At 52.2% G+C, this 18800-nt stretch overlaps 2 protein-coding genes across 2 annotated transcripts in view; one reads left to right on the forward strand and one right to left on the reverse strand.

Moving 5' to 3' along the window:
• The window catches only part of LOC139276830 (FYVE, RhoGEF and PH domain-containing protein 5-like), a 121405-nt gene extending 110101 nt beyond the window's left edge, over window positions 1-11304 (forward strand). Inside the window, exons 19-20 of the mRNA XM_070894829.1 lie at window positions 5386-5540; window positions 10424-11304. Coding sequence (XP_070750930.1) covers window positions 5386-5540; window positions 10424-10460 — 192 coding nt within the window. The 3' untranslated portion in view covers window positions 10461-11304. The remainder of the gene's footprint in view (window positions 1-5385; window positions 5541-10423) is intronic.
• A 4400-nt stretch (window positions 11305-15704) lies between these two features.
• LOC139276831 (nuclear receptor subfamily 2 group C member 2-like) overlaps window positions 15705-18800 on the reverse strand; it is a 170367-nt gene continuing 167271 nt past the window's right edge. Inside the window, exons 7-8 of the mRNA XM_070894830.1 lie at window positions 17697-17763; window positions 15705-15953 (exon numbers count right to left, since the gene is read on the reverse strand). Of these exons, the coding sequence (XP_070750931.1) occupies window positions 15705-15953; window positions 17697-17763 (316 nt within the window). The remainder of the gene's footprint in view (window positions 15954-17696; window positions 17764-18800) is intronic.

Consider the following 18800-nt stretch of genomic DNA (forward strand, 5'->3'; position numbering starts at 1 on the left):
CCTCTCCCCCGTCACCCCCTCCCCCTCTCCCCCGTCACCCCCTCCCCCTCTCCCCCGTCACCCTCTCCCCCGTCTCCCCCTCTCCCCCGTCACCCCCTCCCCCTCTCCCCGTCACCCCCTCCCCCTCTCCCCCGTCACCCCCTCCCCCTCTCCCCCGTCACCCCCTCCCCCTCTCCCCCGTCACCCTCTCCCCCGTCACCCCCTCCCCCTCTCCCCCGTCACCCCCTCCCCCTCTCCCCCGTCACCCCCTCCCCCTCTCCCCCGTCACCCCCTCCCCCTCTCCCCCGTCACCCCCTCCCCCTCTCCCCCGTCACCCCCTCCCCCTCTCCCCCGTCACCCCCTCCCCCTCTCCCCCGTCACCCCCTCCCCCTCTCCCCCGTCACCCCCTCCCCCTCTCCCCCGTCACCCCCTCCCCCTCTCCCCCGTCACCCCCTCCCCCTCTCCCCCGTCACCCCCTCCCCCTCTCCCCCGTCACCCCCTCCCCCTCTCCCCCGTCACCCCCTCCCCCTCTCCCCCGTCACCCCCTCCCCCTCTCCCCCGTCACCCCCTCCCCCGTCACCCCTCCCCCTCTCCCCCGTCACCCCCTCCCCCGTCTCCCCGTCACCCTCTCCCCCGTCACCCCCTCCCCCTCTCCCCCGTCACCCCTTCCACCTCTCCCCCGTCACCCCCTCCCCCTCTCCCCCGTCACCCCCTCCCCCTCTCCCCCGTCACCCCCTCCCCCTCTCCCCCGTCACCCCCTCCCCCTCTCCCCCGTCACCCCCTCCCCCTCTCCCCCGTCACCCCCTCCCCCTCTCCCCCGTCACCCCCTCCCCCTCTCCCCCGTCACCCCCTCCCCCTCTCCCCCGTCACCCCCTCTCCCCCGTCACCCTCTCTCTCCCCCGTCACCCTCTCTCTCCCCCGTCACCCTCTCTCTCCCCCGTCACCCTCTCTCTCCCCCGTCACCCTCTCTCTCCCCCGTCACCCTCTCTCTCCCCCGTCACCCTCTCTCTCCCCCGTCACCCTCTCTCTCCCCCGTCACCCTCTCTCTCCCCCGTCACCCTCTCTCTCCCCCGTCACCCTCTCTCTCCCCCGTCACCCTCTCTCTCCCCCGTCACCCTCTCTCTCCCCCGTCACCCTCTCTCTCCCCCGTCACCCTCTCTCTCCCCCGTCACCCTCTCTCTCCCCCGTCACCCTCTCTCTCCCCCGTCACCCTCTCTCTCCCCCGTCACCCTCTCTCTCCCCCGTCACCCTCTCTCTCCCCCGTCACCCTCTCTCTCCCCCGTCACCCTCTCTCTCCCCCGTCACCCTCTCTCTCCCCCGTCACCCTCTCTCTCCCCCGTCACCCTCTCTCTCCCCCGTCACCCTCTCTCTCCCCCGTCACCCTCTCTCTCCCCCGTCACCCTCTCTCTCCCCCGTCACCCTCTCTCTCCCCCGTCACCCTCTCTCTCCCCCGTCACCCTCTCTCTCCCCCGTCACCCTCTCTCTCCCCCGTCACCCTCTCTCTCCCCCGTCACCCTCTCTCTCCCCCGTCACCCTCTCTCTCCCCCGTCACCCTCTCTCTCCCCCGTCACCCTCTCTCTCCCCCGTCACCCTCTCTCTCCCCCGTCACCCTCTCTCTCCCCCCGTCACCCCCTCTCCCCCCGTCACCCCCTCTCCCCCCGTCACCCCCTCTCCCCCCCCCCGCCGACTCTCCCTCTCTTTCCCCCCCCCCCCCATATAAGAACATAAGAATTAGGAACAGGAGTAGGCCATCTAGCCCCTCGAGCCTGCTCCGCCATTCAACAAGATCATGGTTGATCTGGTCGTGGACTCAGCTCCACTTACCCACCCGCTCCCCGTAACCCTTAATTCCCTTATTGGTTAAAAATCTATTGATCTGTGACTTGAATACATTCAATGAGCTAGCCTCAACTGCTTCCTTGGGCAGAGAATTTCACAGATTCACAACCCTCTGGGAGAAGAAATTCCTTCGCAACTCGGTTTTAAATTGGCTCCCCCGTATTTTGAGGCTGTGCCCCCTAGTTCTAGTCTCCCCGACCAGTGGAAACAGCCTCTCTGCCTCTATCTTGTCTATCCCTTTCATTATTTTAAATGTTTCTATAAGATCACCCCTCATCCTTCTGAACTCCAACGAGTAAAGACCCAGTCTACTCAATCTATCATCATAAGGTAACCCCCTCATCTCTGGAATCAGCCTAGTGAATCGTCTCTGTATCCCCTCCAAAGCTAGTATATCATTCCTTAAGTAAGGTGACCAAAACTGCATGCAGTACTCCAGGTGCGGCCTTACCAATACCCTATACAGTTGCAGCAGGACCTCCCTGCTTTTGTACTCCATCCCTCTCGCAATGAAGGCCAACATTCCATTCGCCTTCCTGATTACATGCTGCACCTGCAAACTAACTTTTTGGGATCGGACAATCCACGATAACATCCATCTGGTCCGGGACCTCATCCATCATTCCCAGGAGGCTGGTCTGTCGGTCGCCTTCCTATCCCTCGACCAACAGAAGGCGTTCGACAGGGTGGATCACGACTATCTGCTCGGAACTCTGCGCGCTTTCGGGTTCGGGACGCATTTCGTCGCCCAGATCCGACTTTTGTACGCCGCCGCGGAGTGTCTGATTAAGGTTAACGGGTCCTTGACGGCGCCCCTTCGCTTTAGGAGAGGGGTGCGCCAGGGATGCCCCATGTCCGGCCAGTTATACGCCGTTTGCGTGGAGCCTTTCCTGCGCCTCTTGCGGACGAGGTTGATGGGACTGGCTCTGCAAGGGCCGGGCATGGAGGTCGTCCTCTCAGCTTACGCCGATGACGTGCTCCTCGCGGTAGAGGATCCCGCTGACCTGCGGAGGATGCGTGAGTGCCAGGAGATTTACTTGGCCGCGTCCTCCGCCAGGATCAACTGGGAGAAATGTTCCGGACTCCTGGTGGGTCAGTGGCGGGTGGACTCCCTGCCGGAGGAGCTCAGACCTTTTGCCTGGAGCACGACCCATCTCCTCTATCTGGGAGTCTACCTTAGCCCCGACGAGGGAGCCTGGCCGGCGAACTGGCAGGAGCTGGAGGCCAAGGTCGCCGCTCGACTAGGGCGCTGGACAGGACTGCTCCGAGTGCTGTCCTACAGGGGCCGAGCGCTAGTCATAAACCAGCTGGTGGCCGCAATGTTGTGGTACCGGCTGGTCACTTTGACCCCCTCCCCCTGCGTTTGTCGCCAAGATACAGAAGAAGCTGGTGGACTTCTGGAACAACAGGAAGCACTGGGTCTCTGCCGCGGTCTTGAGTCTCCCGCTTGAGGAGGGCGGTCAGTCGTTGGTGTGCGTCAGCGCCCAGCTCGCGACTTTCCGTCTTCAGACCCTGCAGAGATACCTTTACGTCGAGCCCCCTCCTAGGTGGTGTGCTCTGGCGACGTATTTCTTCCGCCAGCAGCGCGACCTCAATTATGACACGCAGCTCCTGTTTGTGAACTTGGGGGGTGTCAGGACCGCCCTCCGGGAGCTGCCTGTCTTTTACAAGGAACTCATCAGGGTCTGGAACAAAGTCTCCACCAAGCGCAGCTCTCCGCCGGCTGGAATGGCGGCCGTCCTGCAGGAGCCGCTGCTCGGGAATCCATACCTCCACGACCGAGGTTTTATGTGGCGGTCGGAAGAGAGGGCTGTGGCTGGTGAGGTGACCAGGGTCAGGGACCTGCTCGATGGCGGAGGAGCAGGCTGGATGGCGCCAGACACGCTGGCGCGGCGCCTAAATTCTGCCAACGTCCGCCACGCGGCCGATGCCATCGAGTCGCTAAAAACAGCTCTGGGTCCTGACTCCGTTAGGTGCATCGAGGAGGCTCAAGCACGTGGGGAGATCCCGTCCGAACTGACCCCCGTCCGGACGGAATTCCTCATCGGTGCCAAACCCCGGAACCTCCCTCGGGGGCCGGCGCCTCACAACTTGAGCCGCCTCGGGGAAATCCCCTCCGTGCCTTTCAGTTCCGCGCGGAGGGGTTTCTTGTATGGGCTGCTCCTGCACACTCTCAACTTTGCCATCCTCGCCTGCCGTCCGGACACGCCATGGCGTACCATCTTGCCGTCCGGAGGAGGCGGGGGTCCCCGATGGAGGGCACTCTACGCAGGGGTCCTCCCACTATTCATCGGGGACTTGGCCTGGAGGGTGGTGCACGGAGCAGTGCCGTGCAACAAATTTTTAAGCCGGTTCACGGACTCCCAGGCCGCCTGCAATTTCTGCGGTCTGGAGGAGTCCGTGTTCCATGTTTTTATTGAGTGCACGAGGTTGCAGCCCCTGTTCCATTATTTGAAGGGGCTGCTCCTGAAATTCTGGCTGCACTTCGGTCCCACTCTCCTGATCTTTGGGCACCCTGTGCGGAGGGGAGCGGGTAGGTCCGAGGGCCTCCTCGTAGGACTGCTCCTGGGCACGGCCAAGGGTGCCATCAGCCGGTCCAGGCAGCGGGCGGTCGAGGGGGTCGTTCAACCTGACTGCCTGCCTCTCTTCCGCTCTTGCATCCGGTCCAGGGTGTCCTTGGAGATGGAGCACGCGGTGTCCACCGGTACGCTCGCGGCCTTCCGCGAGAGGTGGGCACCGGAGGGACTGGAGTGCATCATCACGCCCGGCAACCAAATTTTAATTTGATTTTACGTTTTAAAGTTTAATTTGTTTTAATTGCCGGTGCTTTTAGTGTCCCCTTCCATTTTATAGGGGGCACTGGGGAAAAAAGGTGATTTTAGTGCCCAAAAAAAACCCCAAAAAAGAAAAACACAAAAAAAAAGAGAAAAAAAAAGGGCCTTGTAAATGTCTGGTGTGTCATCCAGGTCGGGTGGCACGGTTTAATGTTTTATGTTTTATAGGTAGACTCTAAAAGAGTTTCATGCACAAGGATCCCCAGGTCCCTCTCCGACATCCCCCTCTCTTCCCCCCCCCCCCCCGCCCCCCCGACATCTGACATCCCCCTCTCCCCTCGCACCCCTTTTTCCCCCGCCTCTCCCTCGTCACCCCTTCTCCCCCAGTTTCCTGTCCCCCAACCGTCTCCTTTTCACTATGGACATCCAATCCCTCTACACTTCCATCCCCCACCAGGACGGCCTGAGGGCGCTCAGCTTCTTCCTCGAGCAGAGGACCAACCAGTCCCCATCCCCCACCGCCCTCCTCCGCTCGGCTGAATTTGTTCTCATATTGAACAACTTCTCCTTTAACTCCACTCACTTCCTCCAAATTAAAGGTGTTCCTATGGGAACCCGCGCCTGCCTTTTCGTGGGATATGTGGAACATTCCCCTCCCTCACATCTTTTTCCGGTACATTGATGACTGTATCGGTGCCGTTTCCTGCTCTCGCCCTGAACTTGAAAATTTCATTCACTTGGTATCCGTCAATAAACATTTACTGTTTGGATGTTCCATGTGTTTTTGTGACAGAACAAGGTAGCTGCAGAGAGCTTACCTCTCCTGGGCTTCACCATTAGAGGATCACAGGATGACCAGCCCTCTGCCCCCACTGCGCTGTTCCAGCTCTACCACAAGAACATCCTTTACTACTCCTTCAAAGCGGAGGACACCCACACAGCACAGAGGTAAGTGCTGCTGTCAGCACCACACCCAGAAACGTTACTTACCCTATAATGGGGACAGATGCTGTTGAAAGGAGGGGCTCGGGATGAGTGCTTCATCAGCTTCAGGTCCTCGGACATCTTTTCGTTGCTAGCTTTGAGATTTTGAATCCTGTAGCCATGAGGGATGGGATGGCAGCAGAGCTGGTCTCCAGTCCAGGGTAACCCTTGCCACTGGACCAAGACCTAGCTCTGTCAAGCCCGTGTGGTGGCTGGTGTGCAACGGCCACCACACGTTAAAAAAATTCACGCACAGACATCTTCCACCCTTCAGGATGTAGATCGGGATCCGGAATATTAGGTCCTTCATAGAAACACCTGTGAACGCATTGAACTCATCCCTTTTTGATGTGTAAGCGAGTCATCCTTGATACGAGGGACCGCCTATGATGATGATGGTGATGGGGTAGTGGGTTAGTTTTCCCAGCTCTGCGCACTGGGTTTGAATGTAGCCCCGTGTGCAGGCTGAAAGGCTGGCGTCCCTTGGCTTCTGTTAATCAGTGTGAGTGTCAGGACAATACCGAGCAAAATGTACTGCGGGTTGGCATTGAATGTGAGCACAATCAGGTGCTGTTGGTGCGTGTAGCACCCGACCAGTTTGGTGCTGGTGATGGATGACCCTCAATCTGGAGCAGATCTTGTTTTGGCTGCAGGAGTGTGCCGGATGTGAACGGGCCGCTGTGATCCATCTACTGCGAGTACTGTATGCAATCCGGAAGTGAGGATTCGCTGGAATGATCCTAGGAATGAGGCATTCATTGGGAACACTGGCTGGAGAGGCTGTGTTGAAAAATCCAATTACGTTAAAAACTCTCATTTCAGAGGCAACAGCATTTCAAGCATGTCCAAAATCATTCAAAAGACGGCACCTCTAACAGTGCAGCATTCACTCAGCACTTTTTATTATTTGTTCCTGGGATGTGGGTGGCGCTGGCAAAGCCAGCATTTATTGCTCATCACTAATTGCCCTGAAACTGCAACCGGAATGTCAGCCTAGATTTATGTGCTGAAGTCTCTGGAGTGGGACTTGAACCCACAACCTTCTGACTCCGAGGTGAGAGTGCTGCCCACTGAGCCACAGCTGACACCATAAGTGTATTTGAGTGAGGCCGTGAAACGTTCACCTGTTGATACCATCGAAGTCAACAAGTCTTTGGAATGCTGAGCTGCCGTCAGTTTGTGTAAACCAAGAGGATAGCTCCCAGTTTGCAGCACCTGACGTAAAGGTTCTTCAGCCAAGGGCTAAAAGGGAAAACATTGCCACAAGAAATTAGGGAAGACCCAGAGGCTAATCTCCCTGTCACTGAGCTCAGTCACTGTACCATAAAGTCTCCCGCAACCTTTGCATTGTTGCATACATTGTCTAACCATCAGTTACTCTAATAAATCTGTGCCAGGAATGAGAATCATCACAGATTTTCCAGATCCAAGCTTCTGTCCAGCAGCTCATCCACCAATCATTGTGAAGAAAGGCTCAGAAATGAGGGCATTTTTGATTTGAGAAGGTAAATAGCGAAAGGTGCTTCCCACCGACTGGTTGGTGACTGGGTAACAAGGGGGCAGACTGAAGGCCATTACTGGGACATTGAAGGAGGAAGTTGGACAAAATGTTTTCATACACTGGGTGGATGCTTCACTACAAGTGGCTATGGGAGTGCATCAAGGAAATAAAAGGAGATTGAATAAGTCTTTGAGATGGAAAAATATAGCAGGATACAGGGAAAGAGCAGGGACATTGTATTCGAGCAGATCGCTCCAGTTGAAGTCCTAGCTCTGCACTGACCAGTATCTGCAGCAGATCTGCCCACTTTGATCACTTGCCATGTCCTGATGCTGCTTCCATGCTGACTTCCTCATGTGGCATCATCCACACACTTCAATATCATTCCTCTTAAACAGTAGGTGCCTCAGCACAGATCGCGGACATGTATCATTACCATAATGACCCCAATCCAAAACACAAGCTTGAGGAACAGCTTTCGATTAGGCTTTTTACAGCCTTCTGGACTCGACATCAAGTTCAACAATTTCAGACCGTAACCTCTGCTCATATTTTGCTCACTTTCCTCCTTTCTTTTTTTTTTTAATAACACCCCCCCCCCCACCCCTCCCCTCCCCACCTCACCACATATTTTATTTCTCTCTGGTAATTGTTCTGCCATTCACACCCTATCTCGACTCCTCTTTTTCTAACTTCTGCCATTACCATCTCAGTTCGGCCTCTAATCTCTCCTGTCTTCCACCCGATCACAGACCTTCCCCATCCCCTTTCAATGCTCCCTAAGAATTTGATAATTTTGAGCATTTACCAGTTCTGACGAAGGGTCATCGACCCAAAACGTTAACACTGTTTCGCTCCACAAATGCTGCCTGACCCGCTGAGATTTCCAGCATTTTTTGTTTTTATTCCAAAATAGATCCACTGCTCTGACTTTTGGATTTCTGTCCCCTGCATGATCCTCTGTCTAAGCAGTTACACTTCATTTAATACCATGGACTTTCATAACAAGTTTCTCAGGTCGCACCTTATCAAACACCTTCAGAAAACTCACTTAGAACTAGTTGAGCACAACTATGCTGACTGTTTCTGATTCATCCTTCCCAGTGTTTGCTAATTTGATCCCACATTATTGGCTACAGAAGTTTTTCCCTTTCCCCTGTGACTGACTAGCCCTCATTGTAAGAACATAGGAGTAGGCCATTTGGTCCCTCGAGCCTGCTCCACCATTTAATAAGATCATGGCTGATCTGATCATGGACTCAGCTCCACTTCCCTGCCCGCCCCCCATAACCCTTTACTCCCTTATCGCTCAAAAATCTGTCTATCTCTGCCTTAAATATATTCAATGACCCATCTCCACAGCTTTCTGGGACAGAGAATTCCACAGATTTACAACACTCAGAGAAGAAATTCCTCCTCATCACAGTTTTAAATGGACGGCCCCTTATTCTAAGACTATGTCCCCTAGTTTTAGTTTCCCCGATGAGTGGAAATATTCTCTCTGCATCCACCTTGTCGAGCCCCCTCATTATCTTATAAGTTTCTATAAGATCACCTCTCATTCTTCTGAACTCCAATGTGTAGAGGCCCAACCTACTCAACCTTTCTTCATAAGTCAACCCCCTCATCTCCTGAATCAACCTGGTGAACCTTCTCTGAACTGCCTCCAATGCAAGTATATCCTTCCTTAAATACGGAGACCAAAACTGTACGCAGTATTCCAGGTGTGGCCTCACCAATACCCTGTACAGTTGTAGCAGGACTTCTCTGCTTTTATACTCTATGCCCCTTGCAATAAAGGCCAACATTCCATTGGCCTTCCTGATTACTAACTTTTTGTGTTTTATGCACAAGTACCCCCAGGTCCGTCTGTACTGCAGCACTTTGCAATTTTTCTCCATTTAAATTATAATTTGCTTTTCTATTACTTCTGCCAAATCATCTTTCCTGACCCGTCTGCAGCCGATGACGTGGTTGGCCACACCATCCTCTTCCAAGGCATGTCCTCCTTTGTCCTGCTCACTGTGACTGCCCGCGCCCGGTTCCATGCTTAGTTATCCGATTGTACCAGAACATCTCCTACAAAGGTTTTGCTTCCGCCCCCGCACCATTATGTCCAGAGACCCCAAGGATCTGTACTTGGCCCCTTCTCTTCCGTATCCACATGCTCGCTCTTGCTAATATCAACCATGAACATGGAGTCAGCTAGCATCACCCAGCGCAGCTTCAGGGGGCACTCCTGAACTTTTTGCTCGGGTGGGGGGGTGGGAATGGGTTGCTGCGCATGGTGATGATGATATCGCTGGTGCAGCAGAGTGGGGCATGACCAGTTACCAGCACCGCTGAACCCCCCCCACCCCCCCCCCCCGGCCAAAAAGTCGTTTGCCAACGGCAGGCACAAACTACCCCAATTTCTCCCCTCTTGTTTTTAAACAATTCAAACTCTCAAACTGCCAGGGAGCATTTGAACTCATATTCTCTGGATTATTAGTCCAGTAATATGACCACTACACTATCGATTAGCTTCAATTTACTCCAACTAAACATTGAGTGCTGACTGTATCTGTTGTTCAGAGAGATTTGGGTGTCCTCATACAGGAAACACAACGTTAGCGTGCAGGCACAATTAGGAAGGCAAATAACATGCTGGCTTTTATGGCAAGGAGGTTGGAGTATAAGAGTAAGGAAGTCTTGCTACAATTGTACAGGGCCTTGGTGAGACCACACCTGGAGTACTGTGCACAGTCTGGGTCTCCTTATCTAAGGAAGGATATACTTGCCTTGGAGGCGGTACAACCGAGGTTCACTAGACTGATTCCTGGGATGAGAGGGTTGTCCTATGATGAGAGATTGTGTAGAATGGGCCGATATTCTCTGGAGTTTAGAAGAATGAGAGGTGATCTCATTGAAACATACAAGATTCTGAGGGGATTGACAGGGTAGATGCTGAGAGGTTGTTTCCCCTGGTTGGAGAGTCTAGAATGAGGGAGCCTAGTCTCAGGATATGGGACGGCCATTTAAGACTGAGATGAGGAGAATTTCTTCACTCAGAGGATTGTGAATCTTTGGAATTCTCTGTCCCAGAGGGCTGTAGATGCTCAGTCGTTGAGTATATTCAAGGCTGAGATAGATAGATTTTTCGACTCTAGGGGAATCAAGGGATATAGGGATCGGGCGGGAAAGTGGAGTTGAGGTTGATGATCAGCCATGATCGTATTGAATGGTGGAGCAGGCTCGAGGAGCCGTAAGGCCTACTCCTGCTCCTATTTCTTATGTTTACTGAGTGTTAACTGTATCTGTTCTCACTGCTGGCTCTTAACTGTTGTTCTCACACTTTGTGTTTCAGATGGATTGAAGCTATGCTTGAAGCCTCCGTATTATAGCATCTGTGGGTCCCCTCACCGTGAGAGATTCCTTATTTGCTCGGCCCTTCAGTGGGTGTGCGAGGGAACCATCTTGATTCACTTCGAACAAATTTTTCCTTACAGCAGAAGACAATTCTTAAAGGAACATGTATTCATCTCGCAGAATTCTCAATCTCTCACGTCCAGCATTCCACACCATTTGCCAATGTTTCTTCCAATTTCAACACATAATTAAACAAGGGCCGTGGAGGCTCAGTCCTTGAATATATTCAAAGCAGAGATCGATAGATTTTTGGATATTAAGTGAATCAAGGGATATGGGGAGTGGGCAGGAAAGTGGAGTTGAGGTCGAAGATCAGCCATGATCTCATTGAATGGTGGAGCAGGCTCAAGGGCCGAATGGCCTATTCCTGCTCCTAATTCTTATGTTCTTAAGTTCCTCCTGTTCAAATAGCCATTGCATCAAGTTGTCCCTATGCTGATATATTGCGAGGGGCAGCTGACTATAATGTGGGCACAGGGACTTCCCCCAGAACACTGGCACTCCCACTGGGGAACTGAGGTGCCGGAGGTCTGATGTAAAACGCTCCATCCGGGACCTTGGATAGTGAATGAACCGGGCGATAGGTCGAGATCACGGTGGGCTAGGGATAGGGTCAGGTCAGGGAGGGGTCAGGGCCAAGGTTGGGCCGGAGCAGCAGTTGTCAGTAAGGTCCAAGTGGGATCCCTCTGGACTGGGAGTGGACACCGAGGTGGCCGAGGCTCAGGACCGTGTTGCTTAATTCAGCCCATCGAGTAACGTTAATCCACCTGCTGGATGAACCGTACCTACAAATGTCGCAGATAAATGAGGTTTAAGGGCCACCCGTGTGTACAAAATCTGTTTGGGGAGGGTCCCGTGGGGGGGGCCTGTCGGGGGGAGGGGCCCATGGCGGGGGGGGGAGAGGAATGCCTGCTTGTTGAGGCTTAGCTGAGCCCTCGGGGTTGGGTGCGCGATGTGCTCTATGTTCATGCTTTGTGAGGGATTGTAAAACTACAGAGTGCCTGAAATTCAAACTGGTCTCGCTGCCAATCAGTGACGTGCGCAATAGTAATTTTGAGTTCAAACTATGTCCTGGAAATGGCTGAGCAGGAGTTGTATATGTATAATAATATATTATAAATTGTGATGGAGTCATTGGCTGCTGTAGCCCGTGCCAACATCTGATTACCACTGATCCGAGACACACAATATACGGACAAGTTAGAAAGTCTGAAAGGAAAGCATTAGGAACCAATAAACATTCTGAAACCACGTGTGTTTTATTCATTGACTATCGTTCCAGGTCAGTTATTGTTGTAGGAACACATCCTAGGCTAGGGCTTTACCTGGAGTGTATCTCACAACACACAGTGTCACCCTGTATCCCTCACCCCATATATTCCCCCCCCCCCCCCCCGATATCCCCCACATCCTATAATCACACCCCCCGATATCCCCCACACCCTATATCACACACACCCCACACCAATAACATAGGGAGAATGAGGGATGAGGTCCTGCAGGCAGGGTTTAGGGAGCTAGGAGAGAGATTAAAAAGCAGGACCTCAAAGGTTGTAATCTCCGGATTACTCCCAGAGCCACGAGCTAGTGAGTACAGAAATAAGAGGATAGAGAAGAGGAATACGTGGCTGGAGAGATGGTGTAGGAGGGAGGGCTTTAGATTCCTGAAGCATTGGGACCGCTTCTGGGGGAGGTGGGTCCTGTACAAGCTGGACGGGTTGCACTTCAACAGAGCCGGGACCAATATCCTCGTTGGGGGGGTGGGGATTTGTTAGTGCTGTTGGGGAGGGAGGGTTTAAATTAGCTTGACGGGGATGGGAACCTGAGAATATATTCAGAAGGGAGAGAAGAAAAGCTGCAATTGGAAAGCAGAAAATTAGAAAGTGAATTTGGAAGGTAGAGGAAACAGGCTAGAAAATAGACAACAAGGAAGTTTGGCCGTGCTAAATGGTATATACTTCAATGCAAGGAGTCTAGGGAATAAGACAAATGAGCTGAGAACACAGGTAGGCACTTGGGAGTACGATATTACAGCTATTACTGAGACATGGCTGAAGGAGGGGCAGGTATGGCAGCTCAACAATTCTGGTTAAAGGGTTTTCAGACAGGATAGAGAGGGAGTAAAAAAGGAGAGGGGTGTCGCAGTATTGATTAAAGAAACAATTACAGCTGTGCGAAGGGATGATATGTTGGAAGGATCATCAAATGAAGCCATATAGGTGGAATTGAAGAACAAAAAAGGGGCGATCACATTGCTGGGCGTATACTATAGACTCCCAAACAGTCAGAGGGAGATAGAAGAGCAAATATGCAGGCAATTGTCTGAGAAGTGCAGAAACTATAGGGCAGTAATGGTAGGGGATTTCAACTACCCTAATATTAACTGGGATAGAATTAGTGTGAAAGGTATCGAGAGTGCAGAATTCCTAAGATTCATTGAGAACTTTTAGCCATTCCGTAGCAAGCCCAACAAGGGAGGGGGCAGTTCTGGACTTAGTTTTAGGGAATGAAGCTAGGCAGGTGGAAGGGGCATCAGTGCCAGAGCATTTTGGTGCGAGTGATCATAATTCAGTTAGATTTAGGGTAGTTATGGAAAAGGACAAAGATGGACCAGGGATAAAAATTCTCAATTATGGGTCAAAGCCAATTTTACTAAGCTGAGATGGGATTTAGCCAAAGTGATTGGAAACAGCGACTGTAAAGTAAATCAGTGTCAGAGCAGTAGGAGACATTCAAAGAGGAGATCCTGAGGGTTCAGAGCAAGAATGTTCCCTTAAAGAAAAAGGGTGGGACTAACAAATCTAGAGCCCTTGGATGTCAAGGGGCATACAGGGTAGGATAAAGCAAAAAAGGCAAGCGTATGACAGATACCGAGGGCTCAATACTGCAGGAACCCTAGAGTATAGAAAGTCCAGGGGTGAAATTAAAAAGGAAATTAGGAAAGCAAAGAGTGAGCATGAAAAACGTGACAAGTAAAATCAAGGAAAACCCAAAGAGATTTGAAAATTCATTAAGAGCAAGAGTAAAGAAAGAGTAGGGCCTATTAGAGACCATGAGGGCAATCTGTGTGTGGAAGCAGAAGACGTGGGTATGGTTCTTGAATTAATACTTTGCGTCTGCTTTCATAAAAGAGAGGGAAGATGCAGACATTGCAATCGGAGGAGGAGTGTGAAATATTAGATGAAATAAACATAGTGAGAGAGGAAGTATTAAGGGTTTTAGCAGCTTTGAAACTGGATAAATCCCCCGGCCCAGATGAAATGTATCCCAGGTTGTTAAGAGAAGCAAAAGAGGAAATAGCAATCCTCTCTGGCTGCAGGTGTGGTACCGGAGGACTGGAGGACTGCTAACATTCTACCTTTTTACCTTTGCCCCCCCCACCCGACCCACTTCTATATCATCAAAGGCGACTGGACTAATGTCACTGGGCAGCCCATTGGAGCAGCGTCCGAGCCCAGCGGAGGGCTGAGGGCCAAGCCCAGTGGGTGGGCGGAGGTTGAGTCCAGCGAGGGGTGGCGTTAGATGCCAAGCGAGGGGAGGGCGTTCGAGTCCACCGGGGGGTGGAGTCTGAGCCCAGTGAGGAGTGACACAGCATTTAACAGCGGCGGGGTCAGGGCCCAGGGGAGGTGCAACAGAGCTTGATCTCCAGTCATCTTGGGTAATTCTAGCAACTGGACCAAGACCTAGCTCTGTCAAGCCCGTGTGGTGGCCGGTGTGCAACAGTCACCACACGTTAAAAAATCCACACACAGGCATCTTCCACACTTTAAAATGTAACTCATTGTAACACCTGTGAGCCCATTTTTTGTGTGAAGAGCATCGTCCTCGTCACGAGGGATTGCCCAGTAGTAGCACCTTTGTTTAAAAAGGGAGAAAAGGATAGACCGAATAATTAGAGGCTAATCAGCCCAACCTCAGTGGTGGGGAAATTATTGGAAAAAATTCTGAAGGACAGGATAAATCTTTAGAAAGACATGGATTAATCAAGGACAGTCAGCACGGATTTGTTAAGGGAACGTTGGGTCTGACTAACTTGATTTAATTTTTTGAGGAGGTAACAAGGAGGGTCGATGAGGGCAGTGCATTTGATGCAGTGTATATGGATTTCAACAAGGCTTTTGATAAGGTTCCACATGGCACACTGGTCATGAAAGTAAAAGCCCATGGGATCCAGAGCAAAGTGGTAAGTTGGATTCAAAATTGGCTCAGAGGCAGGAAGCAAAGGGTAATGGTTGATGGATGTTTTTGTGACTGCAAGGATGTTTCCAGTGGGGTTCTGCAGGGCTCAGTATTAGGACCCTTGCTATTTTGATATACATCAATGATTTAGACTTGAATGTCGGGGGTATGATTAAGAAATTTGCAGATGATACAAAAATTGGTTGTGTGGGTTGTTAATAAAGAAGAAAGCTGCAGACTGCAGGAAGATATCAATGAACTGGTCAGATGGGCAAAACAGTGGCAAATGGAATTCAATCCGAAGAAGTGAGATAATGTATTTGGGGGAGGGCTAACAAGGCAAGGGAATACACATTAAATGGTAGGACACTGAGAAGTGTAGAGGAACAAAGGGAGCTTGGAGTGCAGGTCCACAGATTCCTGAAGGTAGCAGGCCAGGTAGATAAGGTGTTTAAGAAGGCATACGGAATACGTGCCTTTATTATCCGAGGTAAAGAATACAAGAGCATGGAGGTTATGCTTGAACTGTATAAAACACTAGTTAGGCCACAGCTGGAGTACTGCGTGCAGTTCTGGTCACCACATTACAGGAAAGATGTGATTGCACGAGAGAGGGTACAGAGGAGATTTACGAGGATGTTGCCTGGACTGGAGAATTTTAACTCTGAGGAAACATTGGATAGGCTGGGGTTGTTTTTTTCACCAACCTTCACCACATTTAAAGAGTACTTGGATGTGCAGTTAAAGTGCCGTAACCTACAGGGCTTCGGACCCAGAGCTGGAAACAACAACTTGTATTTACATAGCGTCTTTAACGTAGTGAAATGTCCCAAGGTGCTTCACAGGAGAATGAGATAAAAACCTTGACACCGAGTGGCATAAGGAGCCAGCGGAGCAGGTGACCAAAGCTGGGTGAGAGAGGGGCGGAGAGGCTCGGGGCCCCCAATGGCTACAGTCAAGGTTGCTCGGGAGCAGAGTGGGATCAGGCTGGGTGGCTCTGGGTGGGCCAGGGGGACACCAGAGTCACAAATGGCCTCCTTCTATGCCGCATGAACACAGTGCGAAGATTCTGAGAGCCAATAGCGAGGCGCGCTGCCGCCAAGCTCCAGCAGCCAATAGCGAGGCGCGCTGCCGCCAAGCTCCAGCAGCCAATAGCGAGGCGCGCTGCCGCCAAGCTCCGGCAGCCTATAGCGAGGCGCGCTGCCGCCAAGCTCTGGCAGCCAATAGCGAGACGCGCTGCCGCCAAGCTCCGGCAGCCAATAGCGAGGCGCGCTGCGGCCCGGCGCAGCCTGGATTGTTGATGCCGGCGACAGCAGAAGGCGCGGAGGTCACGCACTCTGACCTTTGGAGGGAAGCAGTTTGACAGCGCGTGAGTGAGGCGGCTGGTGCAGGTGAGCGGCCCCTACCCCCCGTACCCCCCAACCCGGCCCCGGTACCCCTCCCACAGTACCCCCATACCCTGTACCCCCTCCCACAGTACCCCCATACCCTCTGCCACAGTACCCTCATACCCTGTACCCCCTCCCACAGTACCCCCTGTACCCACTCCCACAGTACCCCCTGTACCCCCATACCCTGTACCCCCTCCCACAATACCCTGTACCCCTTCCCAGAGTACCCCCTGTACCTCCATACCATGTACCCCCTCCCACAGTACCCCCCGTACCCCCATACCCTGTACCCTCTCCCACAGTTCCCCATACCCTGTACCCTCTCCCACAGTACCCCTTGTACCGCTATACCCTGTACCCTCTCCCACAGTAGCCCCCATACCCTGTACCCTCCCCCATAGTACCCCCTGTACCCCCATACCCTGTACTCCAGATCCTGATCCTGGCCCCGCGTTACTGTGCCCAAGCTGACACTGAACCTTCCTTTCAATTGTGACAGCATTTGGAGAATGGCAATTTTTTTTGAAACATTAATAAAATATTTAGATTGTTAGTTTACACCTTCTGTCTTCAGTCGGTGTTGAGCAGCAGGGACAAGGTTGCAAGATGTGGGGGGTGGGTGGAGAGAGGCCAAGACCAGGAAATAGGATTTGATTGCAAGACTAGTTGGATGCCAGGAAGTAGGGTCAGTAAGGATCAGAATCGTGAATTCAACACAAGACTTTCTATGAAGTATATCATCATCATCATAGGCAGTCCCTCGGAATCGAGGAAGACTTGCTTCCACTCTGAAAATGAGTTCTCAGGTGGCTGAACAGTCCAATACGAGAACCACAGTCCCTGTCATAGGTGGGACAGATAGTCGTTGAGGGAAGGGGAGGGTGGGACAGGTTTGCCGCATGCTCCTTCCGCTTGATTTCTGCATGCTCTCGGCGACGAGACTCGAGGTGCTCAGCACCCTCCCGGATGCACTTCCTCCACTTAGGGCGGTCTTTGGCCAGGGACTCCCAGGTGTCAGTGGGGATGTTGCACTTTATCAGGGAGGCTTTGAGGGTGTCCTTGTAACGTTTCCGCTGCCCACCATGGGCTCGCTTGCTGTGTCGGAGTTCCGAGTAGAGCGCTTGCTTTGGGAGTCTTGTGTCTGGCATGCGAACAATGTGGCCTGCCCAGCGGAGCTGATCAAATGTGGTCAGTGCTTCAATGCTGGGGATGTTGGCCTGGTCGAGGACGTTAACGTTGGTGTGTCTATCCTCCCAGGGGATTTGCAGGATCTTGCGGAGACATTGTTGGTGGTATTTCTCCAGCAATTTGAGGTGTCTACTGTACATGGTCCATGTCTCTGAGCCATACAGGAGGGCGGCTATTACTACAGCCCTGTAGACCATGAGCTTGGTGGCAGATTTGAGAGCCTGGTCTTCAAACACTCTTTTCCGAAGTCTGCGCTGGCGCACTGGAGGCAGCATTGAATCTTGTCAACAAAGGCAGACATTGATGACAAGAGGCTCCCGAGATATGGCCAGGGCAGTGCTGTGCGGCGGGGACAGGTTGGTGGAGGATCTTTGTCTTACGGATATTTAGTGTCAGGCCCGTGCTTTTGTTCGCCTCAGTAAAGATGTTGACTATGACTTGGAGCTCACCAACTTGGGCACAGACACAGGCGTCGTCCGCGTACTGTAGCTCGATGACAGAGGTTGGGGTGGTCTTGGATCTGGCCTGGAGGCGGCAAAGGTTAAACAGCTTCCCACTGGTTCTGTAGTTTAGTTCCACTCCAGCGGGGAGCTTGTTGAGTGTGAGGTGGAGCATGGCAGCGAGGAAGATTGAGAAGAGGGTTGGCGCGATGAGACAGTCCTGTTTGACCCCTGCTTGTCAGGATCACGGCCTGCATGTTGTCAGAGAGCAGGTGGAGAATCGTGACGAACTTTTGGGGGCAGCCAAAACGGAGGAGAATGCTCCATAGATCCTTGCGGTTGACAGTGTCAAAGGCATTTGTAAGGTCAAAGTATATAGTTACACTGGCAGATCACCCCTGGCATTGTGCAACGTGAATCATAGTTGTGCCAGTTCATTACAGTAGAGTTTTGTCAAAAAAGTGACTGGGCAACAGTTACATGAAGCAAGACATCATAAATATGCTGGCACTTATCCTACTGCTTATAACTGAGTGTGTGGGGGAAAGGAACAGCAAGTATCTGCAACAGGTTGATCTCTGATAGTGTTGCACGTGGCCTGTCAGAATACAGTATCCTGTCTCTGTTGTTGTCTCATTTTCTTTCTCCCCCTCTCTACCTGCTTTTAATGGTTGTTTCTGCAATTGCACCACTCCACCAAAAGTGTCACAGCAATGTCTTCACCAGTGAGTATATAATTGGGGTGTTACTACGTTTACTTGGGCAGCTTCCATTATAAATATGGACATTGGAATTTATAACGGTAAAATTGACTAGAAGTGCACACGGATGTAGATTGTGATTGTATTATGAGTCGCTCTGCCATGGATTTGCAAATGGTTAGTTGGAGATTATACCTGACTGATGTCTTCTACCTCTTCTGGTCTCTCCTTAATTCTTCGATTTGCTTCTGTTTGTTCTTCTGCTTCTCTCTTTCCATTTTAGTGGGACGTGGTGCGGAAAGAACTACATTTATGGTGGAAGCTCTTCCCCTTTGAACTACTGCCTGAATCCCAGTGTACTACCTTCCCCCGTGCTGTGCAATTACTCACCTCACTGTACCTCTCCACACACTCGA

This window comes from Pristiophorus japonicus, chromosome 12 (assembly GCF_044704955.1).
Source record: "Pristiophorus japonicus isolate sPriJap1 chromosome 12, sPriJap1.hap1, whole genome shotgun sequence".
Taxonomy (NCBI): domain Eukaryota; kingdom Metazoa; phylum Chordata; class Chondrichthyes; family Pristiophoridae; genus Pristiophorus; species Pristiophorus japonicus.